Raw genomic sequence first — 23,112 nt, forward strand, 5'->3', positions numbered from 1 at the left:
TTTCAGCTATTCAACAAATCTTAAATGTGTTTTAAACAGCGGCACCTAGCTGCCACCAGTGCTTCAGATTCTACATTTGAAAAGAAAGAGTAGCTCCAAAGCCAACGTAATGCCATTAACATATCCTTCACATTAACTCAAAATAGCCACATTTGGCCACTAACTAGAGACTCTTAGCCTTTACATTTCTGTCTTCCACCTTACCATATCAACATCCACTCCAGTATATGATTGTTTTATTACATAATTATCTTCTTGTGTTGCCTATTGCAATTATTGCACACGGTTTAAGAGCTGTTGATTAATGTCACATAGACGTTCGTTCAGAGTACATTTTTAGGCAAGATCCCTTCAGGGACTACGGTTTACACAGACCTTCATGTCTGTAGGTATTGGCACACCAACCTGTCACAGATAAGATACCATTGCTTGAATGAATATCAGTTTGTTGTTTGTGTAAACATTCGGAATTCGGAGAGACACTATTTCAAAACATAGTCTGAATTCGAAGAGGTGCTGTTTCTAACTATCTTGAAAAGTTCAAGATTTAAGCCTAATCCTAACGTAGAAGAAATTAATTATTCAGTCCATTAGGAAGAAACTTTATAGGATAACACACTTCTCTCCTACATAGTGTGAAAGCATGTTTGTTATTGATGTAAAGTCAACATATTTTGACCTGATACATTACTAAAATCTTTTCTTACAGATAGTGACTCTCAGTCTCTTAAAGAGCACCTCATTGATGAACTTGACTATATTCTTTTGCCCACGGAGGGCTGGAATAAACTAGTCAGCTGGTACACTGTGATGGAGGGTCAAGAGCCTATAGCACGCAAGGTAATCTTAAACATTGATTGAGTTTTGTATACAATCACAATGCCTATATTCAGTGAGTAAGTAATATTTTTCTGAAACGCGTGAATGCTAAGGTGTCTTAGCGCTAATGAGTGCTACCACTGACTGGGAGAGAGAGATCCCCTGTCTACCTGCATTCGAATGCCCTCCAAAGCTGCAATTAACGTTGATTCTGTGCAATGTTATGGCCTACAGCTGTATTGCGATGGCTCCAAATGATAATTTGCCTCCAAGAAGGCCATCCAGTCTTCATTTAAAGCTTTTTCTAGGATCTTAGTGAGGAGCAGTAGGAAGGATATAGGGTGATAAGCTTTTACCACTGTTGGATCTCTTGAAGGTTTTTCCAAGATAGGGCGAACCAGAGATTGTTTTCCACCCTATTGGAAAGTGCCGTGAAGTAAGTACTTTATTTAGAAGTAAGACAAGGTGGGTCGCAATCGTGTGGGGAACCAGTTGTAATGCATAACGTGGACACGGGTCCATAGGGGATCCCGATTTAGTGGTTTCCAGTAATCTTGTTACTCTTTCCATCGTTAAAGAAGGAAAATTGTCGAACCCATCCTATGTGTCCTTAAGGTTATCATCTGGCTTTCCAAGAGCGGAGCAAGCAGACTCAGCCACGTGTCTTGCATTCTGATTAGCAGAGAACTCATTGTAGACAACATTTACTTTCCTGTAGAAGAATTCCTCAAGTTTGTTGCAAAAATCTTGATCTGGCGTAAACGGTTTACTCTGATCAAAGTTCGAAAGCGCAGTGACCGTTTTGAAGAGTTTTCTAATTGAGTTCCTATCTAAACTAATTTTCTCAGTAAAGAATTTTGTTTTTGTTGAAACAATAGCCGCTTTATACTCTTCAATAACTATTTTATAACTATTTTATAACTATTCTTCTCTTCCAAGCAATAGTTTAATACTTTCTTTGCAACAATTCTAATTTCGTTTTAAAAATAACAGAAGCATTGATTATACCATAATGTAACACAGAATTAACAACTGCTAATACATATAGATAAACTAAAAAACCACATGCAACATTTTCTCAAGTAGGCCAGAAAAAAATCCATAGAGAATTCATACACTTGAAACTTTTGAAGATAGTGGTTGGGCTGAGGGATACAGCATCATGTTATTATTTGAATAGTATATGGATGATTAGCCACCTAATTACCTTAATCTTTCTAAGCTATTTGAAGAACAAGGGCATATGGAACAGGCATTTTTGCTCCCCACAATTGTGCCCTAAGAGGAAAAAAATGTTGTTGGCTGAATAATGCATATATGCAGTTTTTTCACAAGTGAATGCAGTATAGAACTTGTGTACTTAAGCTGAGTAGTAGCACTGTAGAGAGAAAAATATACATACCATAAAAGTGCTGCTTGTATTACCGTTTGAATCATGTTGTGGGCTATAGCGTCATGTTTTATTTTTCACTTTGTTGTTTTTCTTTGCTACGTTTTATAGCTTTACTTTACATATTGTCCAGCGACATTCATCTTTATATTCTATAGTGTACAAAAAACAGCACAAGTGGCCTTTGTCCCCAAGGGCAGTGGGGATGGTATCCTTGGTCTGCTACAGCATAGGATTCTGTTAATAACAGTTACATTTTGTTAAGGATCGCAAGGTTATTCTGCATGACACCTACTCTTCTAAGCAGCTGTTTAGTCCTCAGCTTTGCTGTAAGTAGCATGGTAAACAAAAACAAATAAAATTCACTGACTGTTACCAAGCTCTCTTGTAACAAAGCTAATTCAGTAAGTATCAACATTATTAAAGGTGGTCTTCTAAATTAACACGGGATCTAAAATAACCACTTGTCCAACAATGCCAGTCACCATGGTGTCTTCAAACATGTTTCACTGATGCCTCTTACCACTCCCATTTAATTCCCAGTTTCCAAATGTCTGCCTGTTTTACTGCCTCTTCTCCACTCCAGTAGTTCCTGCAGGTTTTAAGTGGTGTTGTTGTGTTCTTGGAAGCCACTCCAGTAGTTCCTGCAGCTTTTAGATAGTGTAGTTGGGTTCTTAGGAGTGTTTGTGGTTTTATTAGTGTGTTCTGTTGCCTGACCCTGAGGTAAAGTGACTTGAATGAGCTTTTCAGCATAATTGCATTGCACTCAACCAATGAACTGGACACAGTATAATTTTTAAAACAGTCAAACTGTAAAGAACTTTAGGAGTAGCAACAACTGAAAATATGAGTGTTAATATTGCCGCTCTGTAGCATGTTAGCCAATTAAAAAAACGATCCTAAAATTTTAGAATAAATGCCATGCAGAATGTTTGATTACTTCAGCTTGTGCGCAGGGTACAGGACTTTTATGTCAGTGATAAGAAAAAAGACATTATTTCATTTTCACTGTGGTTAACTATGAGAATTATGTATTTTTAGTGAAGTCAAGCCAGACTAGTGTTTGGATGGCTCTATTCAGAGCCAACATAGCTGCTTCTTTCTTGGAACATAGGAAAGGGACCAGGATCCCTCACAAAGTGTCCTGGGAAAACATTTAAACTAAGAGACATGAATGGAGATTTATTAAAATGAGCAAGCAGGACAGCATCTGCATGATGGGAAGATGACGAGGTACAACAGAGGTTGGCACCCTTGTTCAGAAGGAGCTATGAAAGTACATAAAGTAGTGGTTGTGAACAGCCGCGAGTATCATTGAGCAACTTATTTTCCATTTTTTTTTCAAAACTTAGTTTATTGATTTTGTACACACATTCCTGATTCTGCGCACAATAATAGTCATCACATCCGTAAAAGCCTAATAAAGGAAACCCCCCATCAATGAGTGATTGCATGAAACGATAAGCCTCCATAACGGGGCCTCACTGTCAATGCTCCGGAGAAAAGAACCCTACACAACCTGAGTTCATCCCCTAATCATCACAACAAACTAAAGTGTCCCACCCCCCGCCCGACTCCCCATCCCCGACGCGGCTTATCAGCTACCTTTCCTACTGACAAACGTTCCTAAGAGATACCATAGGTTGCTCTATATATCACGTCTTGCCTGTCGAGTGGCTCCCCTTCTTTCAGTAGTCTGCCCCTCTCAGTCGACATGTGGTTCGCAATCTCGTAGCGCCTGCACTAATGCTTCCCATGCGGTTGCAGCCTCTAGCGCCTTGTCATCATTACGCCTACACGCCATTTGGTATTTCAGTGCGCTGTCAGCAGAAGCCCATTTCAGGAACTCCCCTCTCCATCTATTACTGGTGGGACCCACTGCTGCCTTCCAGTGCCTCGTGATTTCCCTCTTAGCCAATATAAGACCCATATCAATAAATTTACTCGTAGTTTTATTCTTGGGTGTGTGTGGGGGAACCAATGTAGCATGCAGATAGCCCTGTCGAACTCTAATCCTCGCTGTGTGATCGCATTTAGTGTATCTCCCACCTCCTTCCAATATAGCCCCATCTCCGGGCAGGACCAGAGCATGTGGTCCAATTCAACCCCCGTCCTGGCACACCTAGGGCATGCCGCCTCTTCCACCTTAAAATATTTCCGGATCTTCCCCGGTGTCAGATATGCCCTGTGAAGTATATAGAAGTGCACCAATTGGAACCTGGCATTCCGCGTGCTCCTCCAGGCTCGTCGCACTATCTGTTTCCAGGTCGTCTCAGGAATATCCTTGCCAAGATCTATCTCCCACTTCCCTTTCAATGCCTCCAGGGGTTGCAAGCTCTCACCGAGCATTCTAGAATACAAGCACGAGACTGCTTTAAAGGTCACTGCCGCCATCATAGTGTACTGGCAGGCCGTCGTTGTTTTAGGTTCCGCCAATCCCTCCTTCCAGTGTACCTGCATCGCTCTGGTCACTGCTCTGTGTAATAGGAAATCTACATTCGGTAGGTCAAACCTCTCCTGGAGAGTCCGATAGGGCAGCATAGCTCCATCTTCATAGAGGTCCCCCAACATGTGTACCCCAGCTTCCTCCCAGCTTTGCAGTCGCGACCAGTCTCCGCCATGTGGGAGCGCCGTAACCATCCCAAGCGGTATCTCGGGCGCGTAAGGATGCAGCACTCCTGCTCTGCGTTGCGAGCGGTTCCAACAGAGTCTGAATGTTTTCTCCTCTGTGAGTAGATCCCTAAGGTCAAGCCTCTGCTGCAAAGCTATATATGAAAGAACATGGCGTGGAGTCACCCTACCCCTCTCATGGTCCGGCCCCCTGAATTCCCGCGCAACCTCCTGAGTAAATACCTGTAGTTGAGCTGCCAAGTAGTAGAGCTCAAAGTCTGGGACCGCCAGTCCGCCCTCAGCTTTGGGTCGTATGAGCGTCGTCTGTGCAACTCTACGTCTACCCGTGCCCCAGAGAAAAGATACAATTAAGGACTTCACTAATCTGAAAGTGGAACCAGGTATCCACACCGGTAACGTTCGGAAGTAGTACAAGAATCGGGGGAGTGCCATCATTTTTAAGAGGGATACGCGACCCGTCACCAACAACGGAAGTGTGGACCAGAAGGCCATGCTACCTTTTAACGCCCTCACTCCATGGCCCACATTGCCCTTTAGCATGTCCACCGCCGTGTAATAAATGTGTACGCCCAAGTATTTGAAACAGGTGGGTTCCCAGTTTACAGCCCGGGTCAAGCGCGGTCTGGTCTCGCCCCACCTCACCGGAAATAGACACGTCTTGGACCAATTCACGTTCAAGCCCGAGACTTCTCCAAATCTTGAGAGCAAATTCTCCGCTCCCGCCATCGCTCCGGCCGCATCTTCCAGAAAGAGTAAGAGGTCGTCCGCATAAAGCGACACGTACTGTTGCACCCCTCTGCTCTCTAGGCCTCCATAGTGGTTTCCTGTTCTAAGATCAACAGCTAGTGGTTCCACCACCAAAGCGAACAGTAATGGGGACAACGAGCATCCCTGCCTCGTCCCTCTTTCTACTGGATATTGCAACGATATTAACAAGCCTATTCTCACTCTGGCTACTGCAGACGTGTACAGCACCTTTGTCCACTGTAGATAGCCCTCTCCCAAACCAAACCGGCCCATCACCTTGTACAGATAATCCCATTCAAGACTATCGAAGGCTTTCTCGATATCTGCTGATAGTATCATTGGCTTTTGCGCCTCCGGGTGATCCCCCGTCCAGTAACCTCATTAACCTTCTTATGTTCGCGGAAGAATTCCGCGTTGGTATGAAACCAGCCTGGTCAGCATGTACCAACGTGGTCATGTGGGGCAACAAACGGGCTGCTAAGACACTGCTCAGTATCTTGTAGTCAGTGGTTAACATCGAGAGAGGTCTATACGAGGCCGTGGCCTCACCCTCTCTCCCCGGTTTCAGCAGCGGGATCACCAGTGCTTCACGCATTGATTGGGGCAACTGCCCCATCTCCCTGGCCTCCCTATAAACGTCTTGGAGCCGCGGTGCCGACATACTTCACATAGAATTCTATGGGTAGTCCATCTAGCCCCGGAGTTTTATTATGGGCCATACGTTTGATCGCGCCTCTGATCTCTCCAATCTCTATATCTTTGCCCAAGTCTTTCGCCTGCTCTTCCTCTAGTCCCGGCAATATCAATCCCTCCAGGAAGGTGTCGACGGCAGGGTCCCCGGGCTCTAGTCGACTAGTATATAGTGTTTCATAATAGAGCTTGAAACACTGCAAAATCTCATTCTGTGTGTGGACCACCCGTCCCTCTTCCGTTTGTAAAGCTAGGATAGGGGAGCTTCTCTTTGCAGGGTTGGCCAACCAAGCCAGCAGCGTCCCCGCCCTGTCCCCTTCCGCATGCGCTCTCATCGTGTACGCCCTATGGTCAAAGCTGCGCAACCGTTCCACTTCCACTGCCTCTCTGGCGGCGCCAACCTCTTCCTGCAATTTGGGATGCCCAAGTCTCGCTACCTCTGCTGCTCGGAGTTTAGCCTCCGCTTTGCTCAGGTCTCCTAGGAGTACTTTCCGTACTCCGGCATATTTTCCTATGCAAAGTCCCCTGACAACCACCTTAAAGGCGTCCCATTCTGTCGCCCTTGTCGCCGTCATACCAGCATTTTCCGCAAAGTACTGCGTTATCCCTTCCTCCAGCACAGCATGAAAGAGCGGATCATCTAATGTTTCTGGGCGCAATCTCCAAGTGGGGACACACGATATTCCAGCCATCCAGTCCATGGTGGCCAACAGAGGGTTGTGGTCCGAGATTGTCCTATTGAGATATTCAGTCCGTACAATAGTTGGCATTACTGTTGGGGAGCAAAGCACTGCATCCAGTCTCACATGCAGCTCATGCAGACCGGAGAAATAAGAGTAATCCCGTTCTACCGGATGCTGCACGCGCCAGGCATCAATCAATCCCCAGCTCGCCTGCCAGTCCAGCCGGCCCTTAGTTAATCGGTGTGTCGGAGAATCTGCCAGTGGAGGGTGTGACCTGTCCATAGTAACATCCGCTACGGAATTGAAATCACCCCCTAGCACTAGGGGACCCGCTAGATACTGCGCTAATGCCCCCGATAACTTCGCCAGGAATCCCAACTGATCAACATTGGGTGCGTACACACTGCAAAATGCAATGTCCCTCCCTCTCAATTTCCCCTCAATGGCTACATATCTACCCTCGGGATCTATTGTTTGCGTGGTCAGCTGGAAAGGGACTCCCGCCCTGATCCATATCAATGTCCCCCTAGCAAACGCAGAATATGTGGTGTTGTACACTTGGCCCCTCCATCTACGCTGCAGCGCTATCCCCTCTGCCTTCGTTAAGTGCGTTTCTTGGAGTAGTGCAATGTGTACTCCCCTGCGAACTAAATAAGCATGAACTTTGTCGTCTGTTCATAGTGTGGAGCCCCCTCACATTCCAGGTTATATACCTCAAATTAGTTGAATCAGCCATTGTCCCATAGCACTCTGGGTGAATCTACACAGTCACTTGCTGCCGCGTCGGCAATGGCCATTCCCCAACTGTCCCGTACCCCCCAACCCCCACAAGAACAGGACCTAGAAGCACCCAACTAGTTCCCTTCCAAACCATGACAACTGTCAAACAACAATTAAGCCCAACAGTAGACACTGCAGGCAAGCCTTATAGGCAGCGAGGGGGGGCCGGTTGCCAGCAGGTAGCCGCCGTCAAGTGTTCGAGTCGGAATATCTCTCCGAGCCCTCTATGTACATGCCCTTCCACTACCGTTTTCTACCCCCCCCCCACTCCAGGCAGCGCGGAGCCAGTCCCACCCTACCTTACAGATACAGGAGAATGACCCTACACCCCATAGTCCAGCCTCCTCTTCGGGCTTACGAGAATATGTTACTCGCATCTTCAGCCGCCTCCCACCGCCATCCCATGCCCCAGTCACAAAGCAAACCTGTGCACAAAAGTTCGACAAGTTCAGGGCGGTGCATGTCGAGAAGGCCCTCCTTCAACCTAGCTCTCATCTAGCATCCCGTCTACCGTGGCTGGCATGACCTTCGGTAGGTGCGTGCTATCCACCTCAGATTGTTCATCGTCCGATTCTTCAATGTCTTTATTGGATTCTGCTCGTTCCGGAGGTAGCCGATCCTGCTGGTTCGAGAGCGCCATCACCGCCTCCAGAGCTAGTCGCCGTTCCGATTCCGTTTCCTGCGACAGAGGTCTTTTCAAACACGCCTGGCGGTGGCGGAGCCTCCTGGACTTCCTCTGTGGCAATTGGTTAGAGGGGGGGCCGCACATCCCGTCTGTTCCATCTTTTCCCGCTCTGTACAGTTTGAGCCATGAACAAGAATGATGTCCCGCCGTCCACTATGACTCGCAGCCTAGCAGGGAACAGCAGCGAATATTGGAGTCCCTCAACCCTTAGTTCCCTTTTCACAGCTAAGAAGGAGGACTGGCGCCTCTGCGTTTCGTAGGTGTAGTCCGGAAAGATGTTCAGCTTGCTGTTTCCCACCTGGTATGGAACCTGCGTCCGCGCCTTCTGCATCAGGAGGTACCTGTCGCGATAATGGAGTAGTGGTGCCACCACCGGTCGTGGGGGTCGCCCCTGCTGGGGTGGCTTAGCGGGCACCCTGTGAGCTCTCTCCAGTGTGTAGAATGCCGACAGGCCCTCCGGAGCCACCGTCGCCAATTCTCCAGGAACTCCACCATGTCTTTCCCTTCCATTTTTTCAGGAGGTCCCACTATTCGAACATTGTTTCGGCGATTACGCCCTTCCGCCTCCTCTGCCCTCTTCTCCAACGCTTCAACTCTCTCCAGCACATCAGCCATAGTCGCCGTGAGGGCAGTCTGCTTCGGGCCCATGGACTGCAGCGTGCCTTCCAGTTCCGTCACCCTGTCCGCAAGCTTGCCATGGTCTGCCCGCAAGAGGCCCAGGCTCGAGGCCACCTGCGCTATGTCCTGCTGCAGTGCCGTCTTGGTGTCCACTATCGCCTCTAGTATTTTGTCCAACTGTGACTGCAGGTGCGGGTCACACGCCTGGTCCGACTCCTCATGGTCACCTTGCCCCGGCAGCTCCGTGTCTGACTGCGGTTGCGCACCTTCCTTCTTGCCCGTAGGTTTCCCCATGGTGGAGCGCCGCTGAAGCAGGAGCTCCGACCGATCCCAAGGGCTCCCAGGGTTTCACAATGCAGGTGGGCGCACAGTCCTCTCCCATCAGCCGGGACAGTCCCTATGAGGCCCTGATCATGCGTCAAGCCAGCGCGGGTTTCTCAGCGTTCCAATCACTGCCACTGTCGCCGAGCGAGGGCCGGCGGCTCATGTCCCTTCTGCGCAGCCCCTGCTCGGTCCCAGATCCCGCTCCTTGGCTGTTCTCTCCTCACCTCCAAACGTCCGGTCAGCAGGGAGGCACACCAGGGGGCCCAGATCGGTAATCCGCCTCCGCAGGCCAGCTCACACCGATAAACTGCACGTTCCTGCCGATCACCCCCACCACCGAGGGGGAGAGCCCTTAAGATCCGAAGTCCCGTGCAGCTGGACTAGTGCACAACAGTTTCTACCTCTGGCCGCCAGGAGAGACCGCCACCTGGTCCCGGCCGCCCGTTCCCCACAGGACCGGCACCTCCAAGGGGAACTATGCACCAGCTGTGGCTTCCATATAGTCTATGACCGCTGTATGGTCAGGTGCTCCCTCCAAGTGTACTCCGTATTCTTCAATGCCCAGGTGGGTCTGTAAGTTATCTGGTTGGGCCTTCTCCACCATCCGCCTCTGCACTGGGCCCCAGCACACCACCGAACACCGCCACAACAGTCGCTCCTCAGTGCCTCCTCCCTCTCACTTCTCCACTGGTTGCTGCTCCAATGTCTGGGGGTGCCTTCAGTCGATCGTGGCTGCCCAAAGAGGATTCCCCCATAGGCGTCCGACCCCACAGGGGACCACACCGGTGGCCGCAGGGGCCAGGTTCCGATCGCAGCAGGCACCCGATCAGGCCCTCGGCATGCCGTGTAAGCTCCGCCTCCACCGCTCCGCGAGCAGGGCCGCCCGACTGTCCGAGTCTCCGCCGGGGTAATACGGGCGGCCAAAGTGCACTCAGCCGCTCCGCACCCTGCCCCCGGTCCACCGCAGCATCCGTGTCTCACGCCCCACAGTGTTGCGCAACAGTGCTAATGCCAAGTCAGACGGCCGGGGTCTTGGCAGCCACCGGCCCGCATCTGTCTCACAGTCGCAGTCCAGCGGGTGCGCTGCTTCGAGTCTCCCTGCTCCGCAATCACCGCCGCATGCGTGTGGGCCAGCACTTATGTGTCCCGAGGCCCAGTTCGTGTTGCGATCGCCGTTGGCGGCTCCCGCACTGGTTCTCCTCCTCCGTTGCCGCACTCTCGGAGAGTCGCCGGGAAGTCGGGAGAAAACTCACGCCGTCCTCTTCTCACCCCGGCAGCAAACGCTCCACACCCCGACTCCTCCGGCACCATCTCCTGCCTTCCACCAGCCAATTCAGCCGAGCGCCGTTAGGCAAGCGCTCTCGGCCATCACAGACTGCCCTCTCCTCCGTCAGACAGCCATTTAGGGGTGCAGCAGGCAGATTTTCTAGTCTCGCTTTCCGGGTCGTCAGGCCAAGTTTCCCCTCAATGAGATCCTCGGGTGGTCCCGGCTCCCTAACACACCCTCCGGTCGGGAAAAGGGGGTCCGAGGGCACTTAGAAGCAGGATAATTTTGGGCTCAAAGACTGAGCCCGCTTTCTAAGCGGCCGACATCCGCGGCTCCAAGCCACGCCCTCCGAGCAACTTGTTTTCCATGCAGTGCTTTCTGCAACATTCACCTCAGAATGTAGCTTTAAACAAAGTAGTAGCCAGTACAAACCAGTCACAGGGCATTTGCGTCTGGTGGAAAATGCAGTTATGGTATAACTCAAACATTGTAACAGATTGGAGTTAGTGGTGTGAAGGTGAAGAATAAATGGGGCCACAAGACAAGAGTACAGTTATTGTATTGACCATGTGTCAGTGGACCAAGAGGACACCATCTTACAGTCTCAGATGACACCTGTTTGATTAAGAGTGTCTTACCTCATTTCATCTACTGCTTCTGTAATTTTCTTTTCATTATATTAATTGTAAATAGTTTTGTAGGTACGCTGTTTGCTTGTTTGGACAGCTAAGTCCCCAAAGTTTGTGAATTTCAAAGGTGATTTTAGAATTCTGAATAGTATTTTGCTGTTTGTAGTTGCATGCAAATTGATTACTGACTATAGGTATTTTGCTTGCTTTGAGAGAGTGTACTGTAGGCTATCATATAGAATGATTGTATATGATGTAACCTTGCACAATCAATGTGAAATATCAGTAACAAAATGTGGCACAAGTTCTGTTGTATGTTTATTTTTATGTTTGACATGATTATTGATGTTTTTTCATCTAAAATTAAGTTTCCTAGGCAGTGCCAGTGGTCCTTCCATAAAAATATGTGGGAAAAGGGATAGAGATAGAGGGAGAGGTAAGCAGACATCTTGTGATGCCTACTTCTGAAGGATATTTATTCTTGCCAAATACTTGCCCGTTGAACATTTTTAAGGCACCAGACTGGATCCAGACACTTCTTAAACCAGCAATATCTCTCTAGTGCTGACAACCGGCACCTTGCCGAGCCATTTGCTGCTCAGCCTGTTGGCGTTAGTTCCTCTTTTTCTGTACTTTATTCCGGAGCTCATTTTCAACGAATTTTACAGTGACTGGGTCATGTCTGCTCCTAAATTCTTAAGATTTAATCCCTGTCGACGGTGTCATAAGATGATAGCCGTTTTGGATTGAAGCATTACACCTTGGCCTGACTTGAGGTCCATCAGAGAGCTGGAGACCAAGTAAATGTTTTACAAAGTCCTCCTTTCAAAATTGGTGCCCTCACACACCCTTGGGGGCGTCGTGCTCCATCATCGGGTCTTGCTCCTCGTGGGGGTGGCGCTGCAGTCCCCTAGGGGCCCTCGAGAGGGCTATTTATCAGAGATCTTTTATAGGAGGTGCCATAGTTGTGCATGCATGTGTGTGGGCTTCGTGAAGATGTGTGTGTATGTGATACTAAAATTATTTAACCGGAACTGCAATACAAATTTATTTAAGGGTCCCGAAAACAAATTAAAATGTAAAGGACTGGGGCGAATCCTAAACAACAAATATATAGGGGGGATAAAGTATGCTCCCGCTGCTCTCAGTCGTGAGAATCACGTGCTGGTGAAGTGAGGTCAACATGTTTCGCACATGTAACGGGTCCCTAATGGATCCTCCGTGCGCTTTGTCAGGACCGTGAATAAAAGTGATGGTAAAACAGTGGGAGTCAAGGGAAGACACACTGTACTACCATCATACCTCTTTTAAGGCCAACATGCGTTTTTAGCGCTAAGAAATACGTACTATCCGTATTCTTGTGATCCCAACCTCTCCGTCAGTAAAGGTTAGACACGCCGGGGAGTGCTGCGGGTTAGGAGACCATAGTGTGTCCCCTTCAGGAGAAAACCCGTATACCTGCCCTTCCGATAAGGGTGTCTTCTCCCGCCTCCCACGGTATTTTAATTTGTCCTCCGGACACTTGAATAAATTTGGATCGCAGTTCCGGTTATGTAATTTTATTATCACACACACACATCTTCACGCAGCCCACACACCCGCATGCACAACTGTGGCACCTCCTATAAATGATCTGCGATAAAGAGCCCTCTTGCGGGGCCATTGGAGGACTGCAGCGCCACCCCTACAAGGAGCAAGACTCGATGATGATTGTATTATTTGATTTAATTTGCACTATTTTGAGATCGTTATTCTGTGAGGCATCTAAAAATCTAAAATTACATAGATCGCTGTGCTGCTACGTTTGAATTTTAAAATATTGCCGTTGCCCCTACCTACTCCGTAGCTTGCCCAGAGAGTCCACGTGGTTCCTTACTGCCGATTTAGGGCACTTTGAACGCGGGACTAGACACGACTCATTTCACCCTAGGTGCCATATTGGGCGTACCTAAGGTCAGCTTGCTAGTGTTCAGGGCGATTAGGCCTGCACTACATATAGGACTGCACTCACCTCAACGCGGTGATAGTAAGCAGACTTCTGAGGCAGAAGCTGGGAGTCAGGGACCAGAATTGTTTTTAGGAATTGGATTATTGTGTTGTTTGATTTAATTTGCACTATTTTGAGATCGTTATTCTGTGAGGCATCTAAAAATCTAAAATTACATAGATCGCTGTGCTGCTATGTTTGAATTTTAAAATATTGCCCATGCCCCTACCTACTCCTTTGCTTGCCCAGAGAGTCCACGCGGTTCCTTACTGCCGATTTAGGGCACTTTGAACGCGGGACTAGACACAACTCATTTCACCACAGGCGCCATATTGGGCGTACCTCAGGTCAGCTTGCTAGTGTTCAGGGCGATTAGGCCCTGCACTACATATAGGACTGCACTCACCTCAACGCGGTGATAGTAAGCAGACTTCTGAGGCGGAAGCCAGGAATCAGGGACCAGAATTGTTTTTAGGAATTGTATTATTTGATTTAATTTGCACTATTTTGAGACCGTTATTCTGTGAGGCATCTAAAAATCTAAAATTACATAGATCGCTGTGCTGCTACGTTTGAATTTTAAAATATTGCCCTTCCCCCTACCTACTCCTTTGCTTGCCTAGAGAGTCCACGCGGTTCCTTACTGCCGATTTAGGGCACTTTGAACGCGGGACTAGACACGACTCATTTCACCACAGGCGCCATATTGGGCGTACCTCAGGTCAGCTTGCTAGTGTTCAGGGCGTTTAGTCCCTGCACTACAAAATGCCGCTCCCACCTCGCACGCGCAGCGGACGAGCGCAGCGGGCGCGTCGATGGCGCTCCGGAGGTGCGCCAGAGGTAAGCCCGTCCGCGCCAGGCCAAGCTCAGAGCTCAGCACTAGGGCAGTTGACCATCATGTGCCATTCGAATACTCTAGAGAGGCTCTGCTCCAGCTGAGACAACTTGCCCCACCCCTCTGCACACACTCTATTTTAATGAATGGTCCCTTCAACTATTGTCGGCATTGCCCCTTTAGGCTAGCAGCTAATGAACCCTGTCCAGCTCCGTTTACTGTTGTAAATATGGCCATAGTAAACTGTAGATCATTACCAAAGCACGCCGAAGAAATTTATAGGACTTTAGAGGACCTCCAGCTGGAGATCCTCTTTTTAACAGAAACTTGGATAGGCCCTGATTCAGACCCAGATATCATAAAATCTCTTCCTCCGGGCTTCCTTATTCAGCATGTCGACCGTTTAAAGGGAAAGGGAGGGGGAATCCCTATAATTTATAGAGACTATTTCTCTTGCCGACTCCACGGCAGTCCTCTCTCTGACTGCGAAAATGTTCACTTCACGATCCAGACCTCCCCATGTAAATCCCTTTCGGGACTTCTTATCTATGGACCTCCAGGCGCTTTGGGACAATTCTGTAGCTCACTCCTGGAAAATTCATTTACCTTGGCCACCACTCTTTCAAATTTTATGATTCTTGGAGATCTAAATATCCATTTTGATAAGGCCGGAGACAAGCTGGCCTCCGAACTGTTATTAGACCTAGCAACCCACCAGCTTCAACTGGAAAATCTCCATCCCACCCACATGTTGGGGCATCTTCTGGACCCTATCTTTTCCAACATCCCAGACCTCAGGATACCTACTCCCATCCCGATACCGTGGTCAGACCACTTTCTCATACCACTTAGTTGGCGGTTCCCTACCATCCATCGCCCCTGACCAGCACACAGTAGACCCACACGCCCTTGGGCTAAACTCGACCCGGAAAAATGGAAGGATATCTTGGAGCTCTCGCCTCCATCGTGCGATTCGAACCCTGTAGCAGTAGATATTGAGTTTTCAACGTGGATTGGAAAGGCACTGGACACAGCATTGCCGAAAAAATCCACCTGCAACCCCCGAGGCAAAATTACCTCGCCCTGGTTTACCACGGAAGTACGACTGCTAAAAAACTTTGCAAAAAAACCGAAAGGGCATGGAGGAAGAACTTCGATCCCCTCAAGAAGCTGGAATATAAACGCATGATCCTCAAGTACAAAAAGGCCCTTAAAACTGCACAGTCCACTTTCTTTGAAGAAAAAATCAGGTTATCTGCTAATTCGTCGAGGGGAAACCTTTCAAATATCAAAAACTCTTTTAAAAATTCCTGACCCACCCTCCCCCGTAGAGCCATCGGTCAGCCGTTGCAATGAACTAGCCGAGCTTTTTGATTCTAAGATCAAAAAAATTCTTAACTCTCTTCCCCCGCACACTACTGACACCATTGATCCTTAAGACCCGCCTATATCAGTATTTCAGACACCGGAGCTCAAACTGGACCGGTTTGTTCCTATAACAATAGACACACTGTCCTCTGTTTTACAATCAATTAAAAGCGGATCTCCACTTGACCCTGCACCACTGAACATTCTAAAATTAGTGACCCCTACCATCCTTCCCTATATGGCGAAATTGATCAACATCTCACTATGCCATGGCATTGTACCTCCGAGTTGGAAAAAGGCAATTATCAAAGCATTGATTAAAAAACCCAACTTGGACCCCTTTGAATTGAATAATTATCGGCCAATTTCCTTGTTGCCTAGCATCAGCAAAGTTGCTGAAAAATTCATGAATCATCAGCTATCCAACTACCTTGAAGTTAACGGTCTACTTAAACCTTCACAGACAGGATTCAGGCTGGGCCAGAGCACGGAGACCACAATAATTGCGGTAGTAGAAGAGGCCAGAAAGATCATAGACTCAGGAGGATCAGTGGCAGTGATCCTCCTGGATCTGAGTGCGGCCTTTGATACCGTTAACCATTCTACCCTGATCCACAGACTTGAGGGTCTGGGCATTTCAGGATCTGCTCTGTCCTGGCTGGAATCCTTTTTGAACGGCAGGTCTTTTCAGGTGGCAGATGGTAATTTCACTTCTAAAATAACACCTATACACTGTGACGTTCCTCAGGGTTCGTCCCTGAGTCCAACTCTTTTTAATGTGTACATGTCCCCCCTTGAGAATATTGTCATCCCATTTGGTATTAAATTATTAACTTACGCGGATGACACTCAGCTGGTTGTATCCTTAAGTCAGCAGGACCATTCCGCTACCAACCTCTATTCTTGCCTTGGGGACATAACCAAATGGATGGATAGGTCCCATCTGAAACTAAATAGCGACAAGACGGAGGTCCTGGTCCTGGTCCTGGGCAATCAATCACATTTTCGCCCAGAGACCTTATGGCCTCCCTGCATGGGTCCACCCCCAACCACAAAGTGTGAAATTTAAAAGTCTGGGGATTTGGCTGGATGAAGGCCTTACCTTTACCACCCAAGCCAGAAAAACCGCTGGTACTTGCTACGGCATCCTACGCACTGCCCGAAAAATCCTACCTTTACCTCCCACCCAGTCCCAAAAGTTGCTGATTTAGGGCCTTGTATTTCCCGTTCGGACTACGGCAATGCCCTGTATCTTGGGGCCCCTAATAAGGTGATGGGAAAGCTCCAGGTTGTGCAAAACGCTGCTGCCCGACTTCTCACGGGCACGAACAGCCGGTGCTCAGCTAAACCAGCTCTCAAGTCACTTCACTGGCTGCCCATTCAAGAAAGGGTGCATTTTAAGGCCCTTTGTACCACTCATAAAATCTTGCATGGGAAAGCACCTCCCATTCTAAAGGATCTCGTCGTTCCCTACAAAACCAATAGAACCCTTTGTTCCACACACCTGCATCTGACCTCTATACCTAGGATCAAGAGGGCTCGATCCGGAGGCCGTCTCTTTTCATATAATGCCTCCAAATTGTGGAACGCACTGCCATTACACACCCGGGCCCAGCCCAATTTGCTTTCATTTCGCAAACTTCTTAAGACATGGCTGTTTCCTTAACTATCCTCTTTCATCCTCTCCTGCTCTATCATTAGCGCTGGGACACTCACAGGCAGCAATGCGCTCTACAAATCTGTAAAATAAATAAAAGCACGACACCCGCAAGGGTGTGTGAGGGCACCAATTTTGAAAGGAGGAATTCCCCCACCGATTTATTTTCCTGGAAATACCACCGACCAACCAGAGTAGGTTGTAGAGTCCCCCCCCTCCCCCACCCCCCTTTTCCTTAGGAACAGCTACCCTCCATTGGGTTAATTACTAAAAAGCACACTGCCCCTATTTTAGAGGAGAAACCGAACAGTTTCCTCATAAATTCTGATTCACTCATAAATAGTGGAGTTTGCTATTTTCTTTGCATCAAGGGAGCCTGACTGGGTCTTTATCACAGAAACTTGGGCTAATGAAGCATCTGGTCCTGAATTAGTGGATGCCATCCCGACAAACTATTCAATCATGAGGGTGCACATGGCCTCTCTGTAGGGTGGGGAACTGGCTATTGTGTTCAAATCTCACTTTAAATGTTTGATGGAAGCTGGATTTGTTCTAAAACATGCAAAACTCTCTATTTTAAAATTATTTTATCAGCTACTTGCTCATTTGGAGGTTTGCTGATATACAGACTCCCCAGGACCCAGATCTCCCTTTTCAAAAGAGCTAAAATACCTAGTCGAACCTTTTTTAGTCAACATGCTTGACCATCATGAACCATTTTAATTTCCATCTTGAAGAGACCAACCACCAATACTCACTATCACTTATGGAATTTCTTTCAAGTTTAGGAATGACGCAATTGGAATTGGCCCCTACTCATAAGGCAGGTCACAAACTAGATGGTATTTTTACTAATGATATTAAGGTGTCTCATCAATCAATCATCCCCCTCAGCTGGTCCGATCACAGCTCAGTAGCATTTTCTTTTACATCTTCATCAGCAGGAGTCAACCCCTCCGAACCACGGTTAGGTCAAGAAGTTGGAAGGGGGTATCTGCTGAAGTCCTGTTCAAAATCTTGGACAGCATACCCATTGAAATCTCGGAGGACATAGATAAGGGGGCAGAGGTATTTGCAGAGTGGCTGGAGATGGCAGCCAACAAGATGGCTCCCCTTAGAGTAGTCACGCAAAAAAAGACTCTCCCCATCAGCCCGTTAGTACAATGACAGACTCAGGACACTCTAGCAGGCATGTCACCGACAAGAGCGTTTATGGAGTAAACACAAGGAGAGCAAGAAAAAATAATCTATAGTAATCATATAAAGGAATATAAACTCTTTAAGGTTGTGCAACAGATCGCCACCACCCTGGTCAATGTAGAGCCTGAGGGCTCACAACTATTTTGCAGCCAGTTAGCACATTTTTTCCAATCTAAGATTGTAGATATCCATAAAGGATTTAAAGCAGCCAACCCCAAACAGAAAGCCTCAATTGGCATTTTGGAAAACCTCCGTTCAAACAGACCAAGAAAGCAAATTACTGTCGGTCTTTCCATCTCTTACCCCTAAGATGGTGGAACAATACCTTCTTAACATGAAATCAGGGTCACCCTGTGAAGCCTTCCCGCCTGCAGTTCATCTGGCAGCTAGTACCATAGCCCACCCTCTTTCCAATTTATTAAACCAAGTGATTATCTCTAGATCTTACCCCCGGAGATGGAAGGAGGCAGTAATTAGGCCCCTTCTTAAGAAATTTAACTTGGACAGTATGGATTGCAAAAACTATCGTCCTATTTCACTTGAAGGAAGTGACCCACTTAGGGCCACCCGGGTCACTTCGGACCACCTCTCAGCCTTTTATACTAAATGAAGAGTCAGAGAAACAGTGGAGCATATACACCATTAATCATTTATTATATATGCTCATAACGGGGCTCCGTCTGCAGAGTCTCGAGAGAGTACTACAGAGGGAACTGAGGAACTGTAAGCATAAGGATATATTATATGCATTGCATGGCCAACTAATAACACGCCCGCAGTAATTTTCCCAACAGTTGTGGGCGAACATCGTAAAGACAAAAAAGGTTTCTACTCTTGTATCTTACACAGCTCAGAACACTTTCAAGGCTGTTCCACCCTGGGCTGTGATCAAACTGCCCGACAGGTGGGAGAGGTTCTTTATCGAGGGAACGCTATAGACTGCCATGAACAGTCCTTGTTACAGAAACAAAACTTAGCAAGGGGCATTTATCGAAATCAAACAGGATTAGTTTCGAACAGTACATAAAAAGGTGCCTGAAAAAGAAATTGGTGTATCGAATGCTAGCTTATACATGACATTAAAGAGCATCAATGAGCATAATCTAACACACTGGTTTCCTATCCAGCAAAGATTCTAGAGAAACATCTTACTATCCATTTGATGAAAGTTGCAAAACAGCATGAGTGGCTGCACAATTCTCAGTTTGGCTTCAGGAAACATCATGTAACTGAATCCGTACTGATTTCAGCCACAGACTGCATTAGGCGTTTAGTGGATGAAGGACAAGGTGTGGCACTGATACTCCTGGATCTATCAGCAGCGTTTGATACCATCTTGCCTTTGCTGCTGATAGAACATCTTCAAGACCTGGATACCACTCATTAAGCCCTGGCCCTTCTTCCTTATGGATTGTTCTCAGAGGGTGAAGCTACATCACATCTACAGTTTTTTCTCTCGGCCATGCGGATTCCGCAGGGCTTCTCCTTAAGCCCTGGGAAGAAGGACCAATATCTTGGTGTTCTTTTAGATACTGAAATTAATTTTAATGCCCAGGCTAATCGTACTGTGGCAACCTGCATCTGGAGCATAAGGATGCTTAGGAAAATCTTCCCGATTATTCAGCAATCAGCACGTCATGTCCAGACTGGATTATTGTAACTCAATATACCTAGACCCCAACACGAGTACCCATCACAGACTTCAAATGGTACAAACGAGCTTGCCAGAGTAATTCTGACTATTCCTAGGTACTAGTCTGCCGCCAGGTGACTAGAGATTTTACATTGGCTTCCTATCAGAAAGCGCATCATGCTTAAATCTCTCTGCATGGTGTATAAAGCTCTTTTTTGCCCCACCCATAAAAATGTTTCACTGGAATCGTCCAGTAAGAAACCTGTGATCAGCACATCAAAATCGGCTCATGGTGCCTAGGACCAAAAGAAAGATATGGGGTGATAGAGCATTCTCAATTGCGGCAAGCAGACTTTGGAACTCCTTTCGGCAAAGCTTAAGGGTTATCCTTCAGCTGATGCCTTTCAGGAAAGCACTTAAGACTTGCCTGTATACGTTATAAACAACTTTTCCTGAACTCCTGTATGCTAAGTATGGTTCTCCGGATGGTCGTCTACAGCGTCTTGATGCCTTCGGGTAACTGCTGTGCTCTATAAATGTCAACATTCAAATAAAAAATAATTGAACTATTTAGCTGGCCCCAAACTCAAGATAACAGCATTAATATTTTAATCTGTACTCTAGTTGTATTCTTAGGACAGCCAGTGGCATAGATACTATTGGTGCAGCAGGTGGAGTGGTACCAGGGCCCAAAGCTTTGAGGGGCTCATTGAAGTCTGATAATTGCTATATTTCACTTCTCCAACTAAGAGGCAAGTCACTTGTTATGTGCTCTCTTTGGATGGCATGTGTTTCTATTGTACATGAACAGTATTATAGTTGATTAAATCAAACACTGGAGGTAGTTTTGTACAGCACACATCATCAAATCATGTATTTAAAGGTCATCATATGTGATATTGAAGAAAAAGGAGGGAAAGTGAAGTAAAACAATTGACTAGGGATCACAAAATTTAGCTAAGTGGAGAACTCAAGATTATTCCCAAGATTCTGGTTTCACATTGTGCAGTTCAGACACTAGATGTATATGCTTCTTTCCCCCTATACCCACCTTACCGCCAGCCACCATCCCAAATTACTGAATGCCACCTTGCATGGCATCAGTGCGGCCCTCAGTCAAATCCCAGATCAAGCTTTGTGGCCCCATGGAAAATGTTATACTACCCATGGTTTAGGAGATGGGCTTTCAGGATGGACTCCTTGAGAGATGGGGGGAGGGAGTGGCGCGGGGGGGGGGGGCGTTGGTGGCGGTGGTGGATGGGAGCTTTAGAAGAGTTCGGATTTCTGTGTCAATTTCTTTAGTTTTATCAATGTAGAAGGAGGCAATTACATCGCAACTGACTGGAGTTAAGTTTATATAGGAATAAAGGGGATTGGGTTTCCTATTGGTTTGATTTTTGACAAGTTCAAACAGTTTTTTGGTATGGTTTTCATCCTTATCAAGTTGTAGTTTGAAGAAAGATGCTTTGGATCTTCCGATATGCCTTTTGTAGGCTTTCCTTCTTAGTTTCAGTAAATTCAGGTTAGGCAGAGAGGGTGAGGGTCTCCAAGTTCTTTCAGCTACTCTTAGTGAGTGGCGTTCATCGTTAAGGTTGTGGTCGAACCAAGGGTTGGATTTTGTTATCTGGATTATTTTCAGTTGTTTGGGCACAATGGCATCCATTATGTCTGACATGGACTTGATATAGTAATCAGTGAGGTCTTGTGTGTCTGAGATATTAGTGGGTGGAGGTAAAATGTTGTTACTAATAGTAGCTAGCATGAAAGGGTTGATGTTTCTTGTGTTTCTGGTACAACATGTGGGTTTCATTGCTTGGCCTTTAGAGATAACTACCCTTTCTGGTATGGAGAATAGGATGTAGTGGTGGCTGTCGAATCACATAGTAGAATAGATTAAATTTGGATGGCATGCTCCTTTGCTATTAATAGGTCTAAGAGTGCCCCTTTATTGTGTGTCTGGCTATTGCATGCTTGAACCAGGTGGAGGTCGTGGAGGAAAGATGTAAAATTATTCACCAGATGGTCGTTTGTGACATTCCAATGGATATTAAAGTCGCCAAGAAAAATCTGATTGTGTGAGCTTATTTTAGTAGAGATGAACTCCAGGATTTGTGATTGTCACTAGGAGGGTGGTAGATCACGTGCAGCGTACACACTGTGTTGTCATTAGTTGAGATATTGATCCCCAGATATTTGCATGAGAATAGAGATTGAGTATAAGGTTGTTTTATTAAGAGATTGTTTCGGTGAATACAGGCAATTACACTACCTATATGGTCATGGTGGTTCAAATGAATAATGTCATAGCTGGGAGGAACTAACAGGCCCGGTATGGGGGATGAGGAGTCCGAAAGCCATGTTTCAGTGAGTAGTAAGAGGTCCAGATCATGAGTAAGGATAAGGTCCACAATATTGGTAGCATGCTTTGCTGCAAATTGGCAATTGAGTAAAACACATTTAAGGATGGTTTTGGTAACAGTTGTGGGTGGATGAGAAATGTGGATTGGTTTGAGGTTGGATTTAGTGATGGCCTTTCAGGTGGGATGGGGTCTCTAAGTGGTTGGGTGATAATTATCTGGATTTCCCCCAGGGGCATGGAGTGATTGATGGATGTCTGGTTATAGGGTGAGTAGGGAGAGTTGCTGACCAATCTATTGGGTCGGTAGTAGAGGTCAAGTTTTAGTCTGCCGCTCCAGTTAGGAAAAGAGGTTTTAGTTTTGGCTGGGCTGATATTAGTAGGGCGTTTGAGAGGGGAAGTATTTTGGTTGCCATAATGCTTTTTTAGATTCAGACAATTGTGTTCCAGGTTAGAGGACTAGCTCGCCACCGCCCTCAACAGCACCTCACCAACGTCAATCTCTGACACCAACACCGCAGCGCGCAACCTTCACCAATGGATCGCAAACTGCGCTGTCACCCTGGCCCCCCCTCTAGAAAGCCAACGGCAAACACATCAAGAAATCAAGCTGGTTCATGTCTGCCCTCCAAGGTATCCAGACGCTTCTGCAGACGACTCGAAAAGACATGCAGGAATCACAAAATCCCCAGAAGCCACACCGACTTTAAAACAGCCACCCCCACACACCACCACCTCATCAAAAACACAAGGAAGAAGGCACTCCAAGACAGAATCTACACCAGCGCGCACAACTGCAAAGAACTCGTCACC

The 23,112-nt window shown here is 47.1% G+C and overlaps 1 protein-coding gene across 8 annotated transcripts in view; it reads left to right on the plus strand.

Annotated features, from left to right (window-relative positions):
• Positions 1 to 23,112, plus strand: part of USP15 (ubiquitin specific peptidase 15) — an 814,317-nt gene that overhangs the window by 59,978 nt on the left and 731,227 nt on the right. For all 8 annotated transcript variants that reach the window (XM_078675644.1, XM_078675586.1, XM_078675595.1 and 5 more), the window contains exon 3: positions 710 to 840. Coding sequence is in view for 6 of the 8 variants with exons in the window: in XM_078675586.1 (XP_078531712.1) it covers positions 710 to 840 (131 nt within the window). In the remaining 2 variants the exon portion in view is untranslated. The remainder of the gene's footprint in view (positions 1 to 709; positions 841 to 23,112) is intronic.

This window comes from Lissotriton helveticus, chromosome 1_1 (genome assembly GCF_964261635.1).
Source record: "Lissotriton helveticus chromosome 1_1, aLisHel1.1, whole genome shotgun sequence".
In the NCBI taxonomy this organism is placed as follows: Eukaryota; Metazoa; Chordata; class Amphibia; order Caudata; family Salamandridae; genus Lissotriton; species Lissotriton helveticus.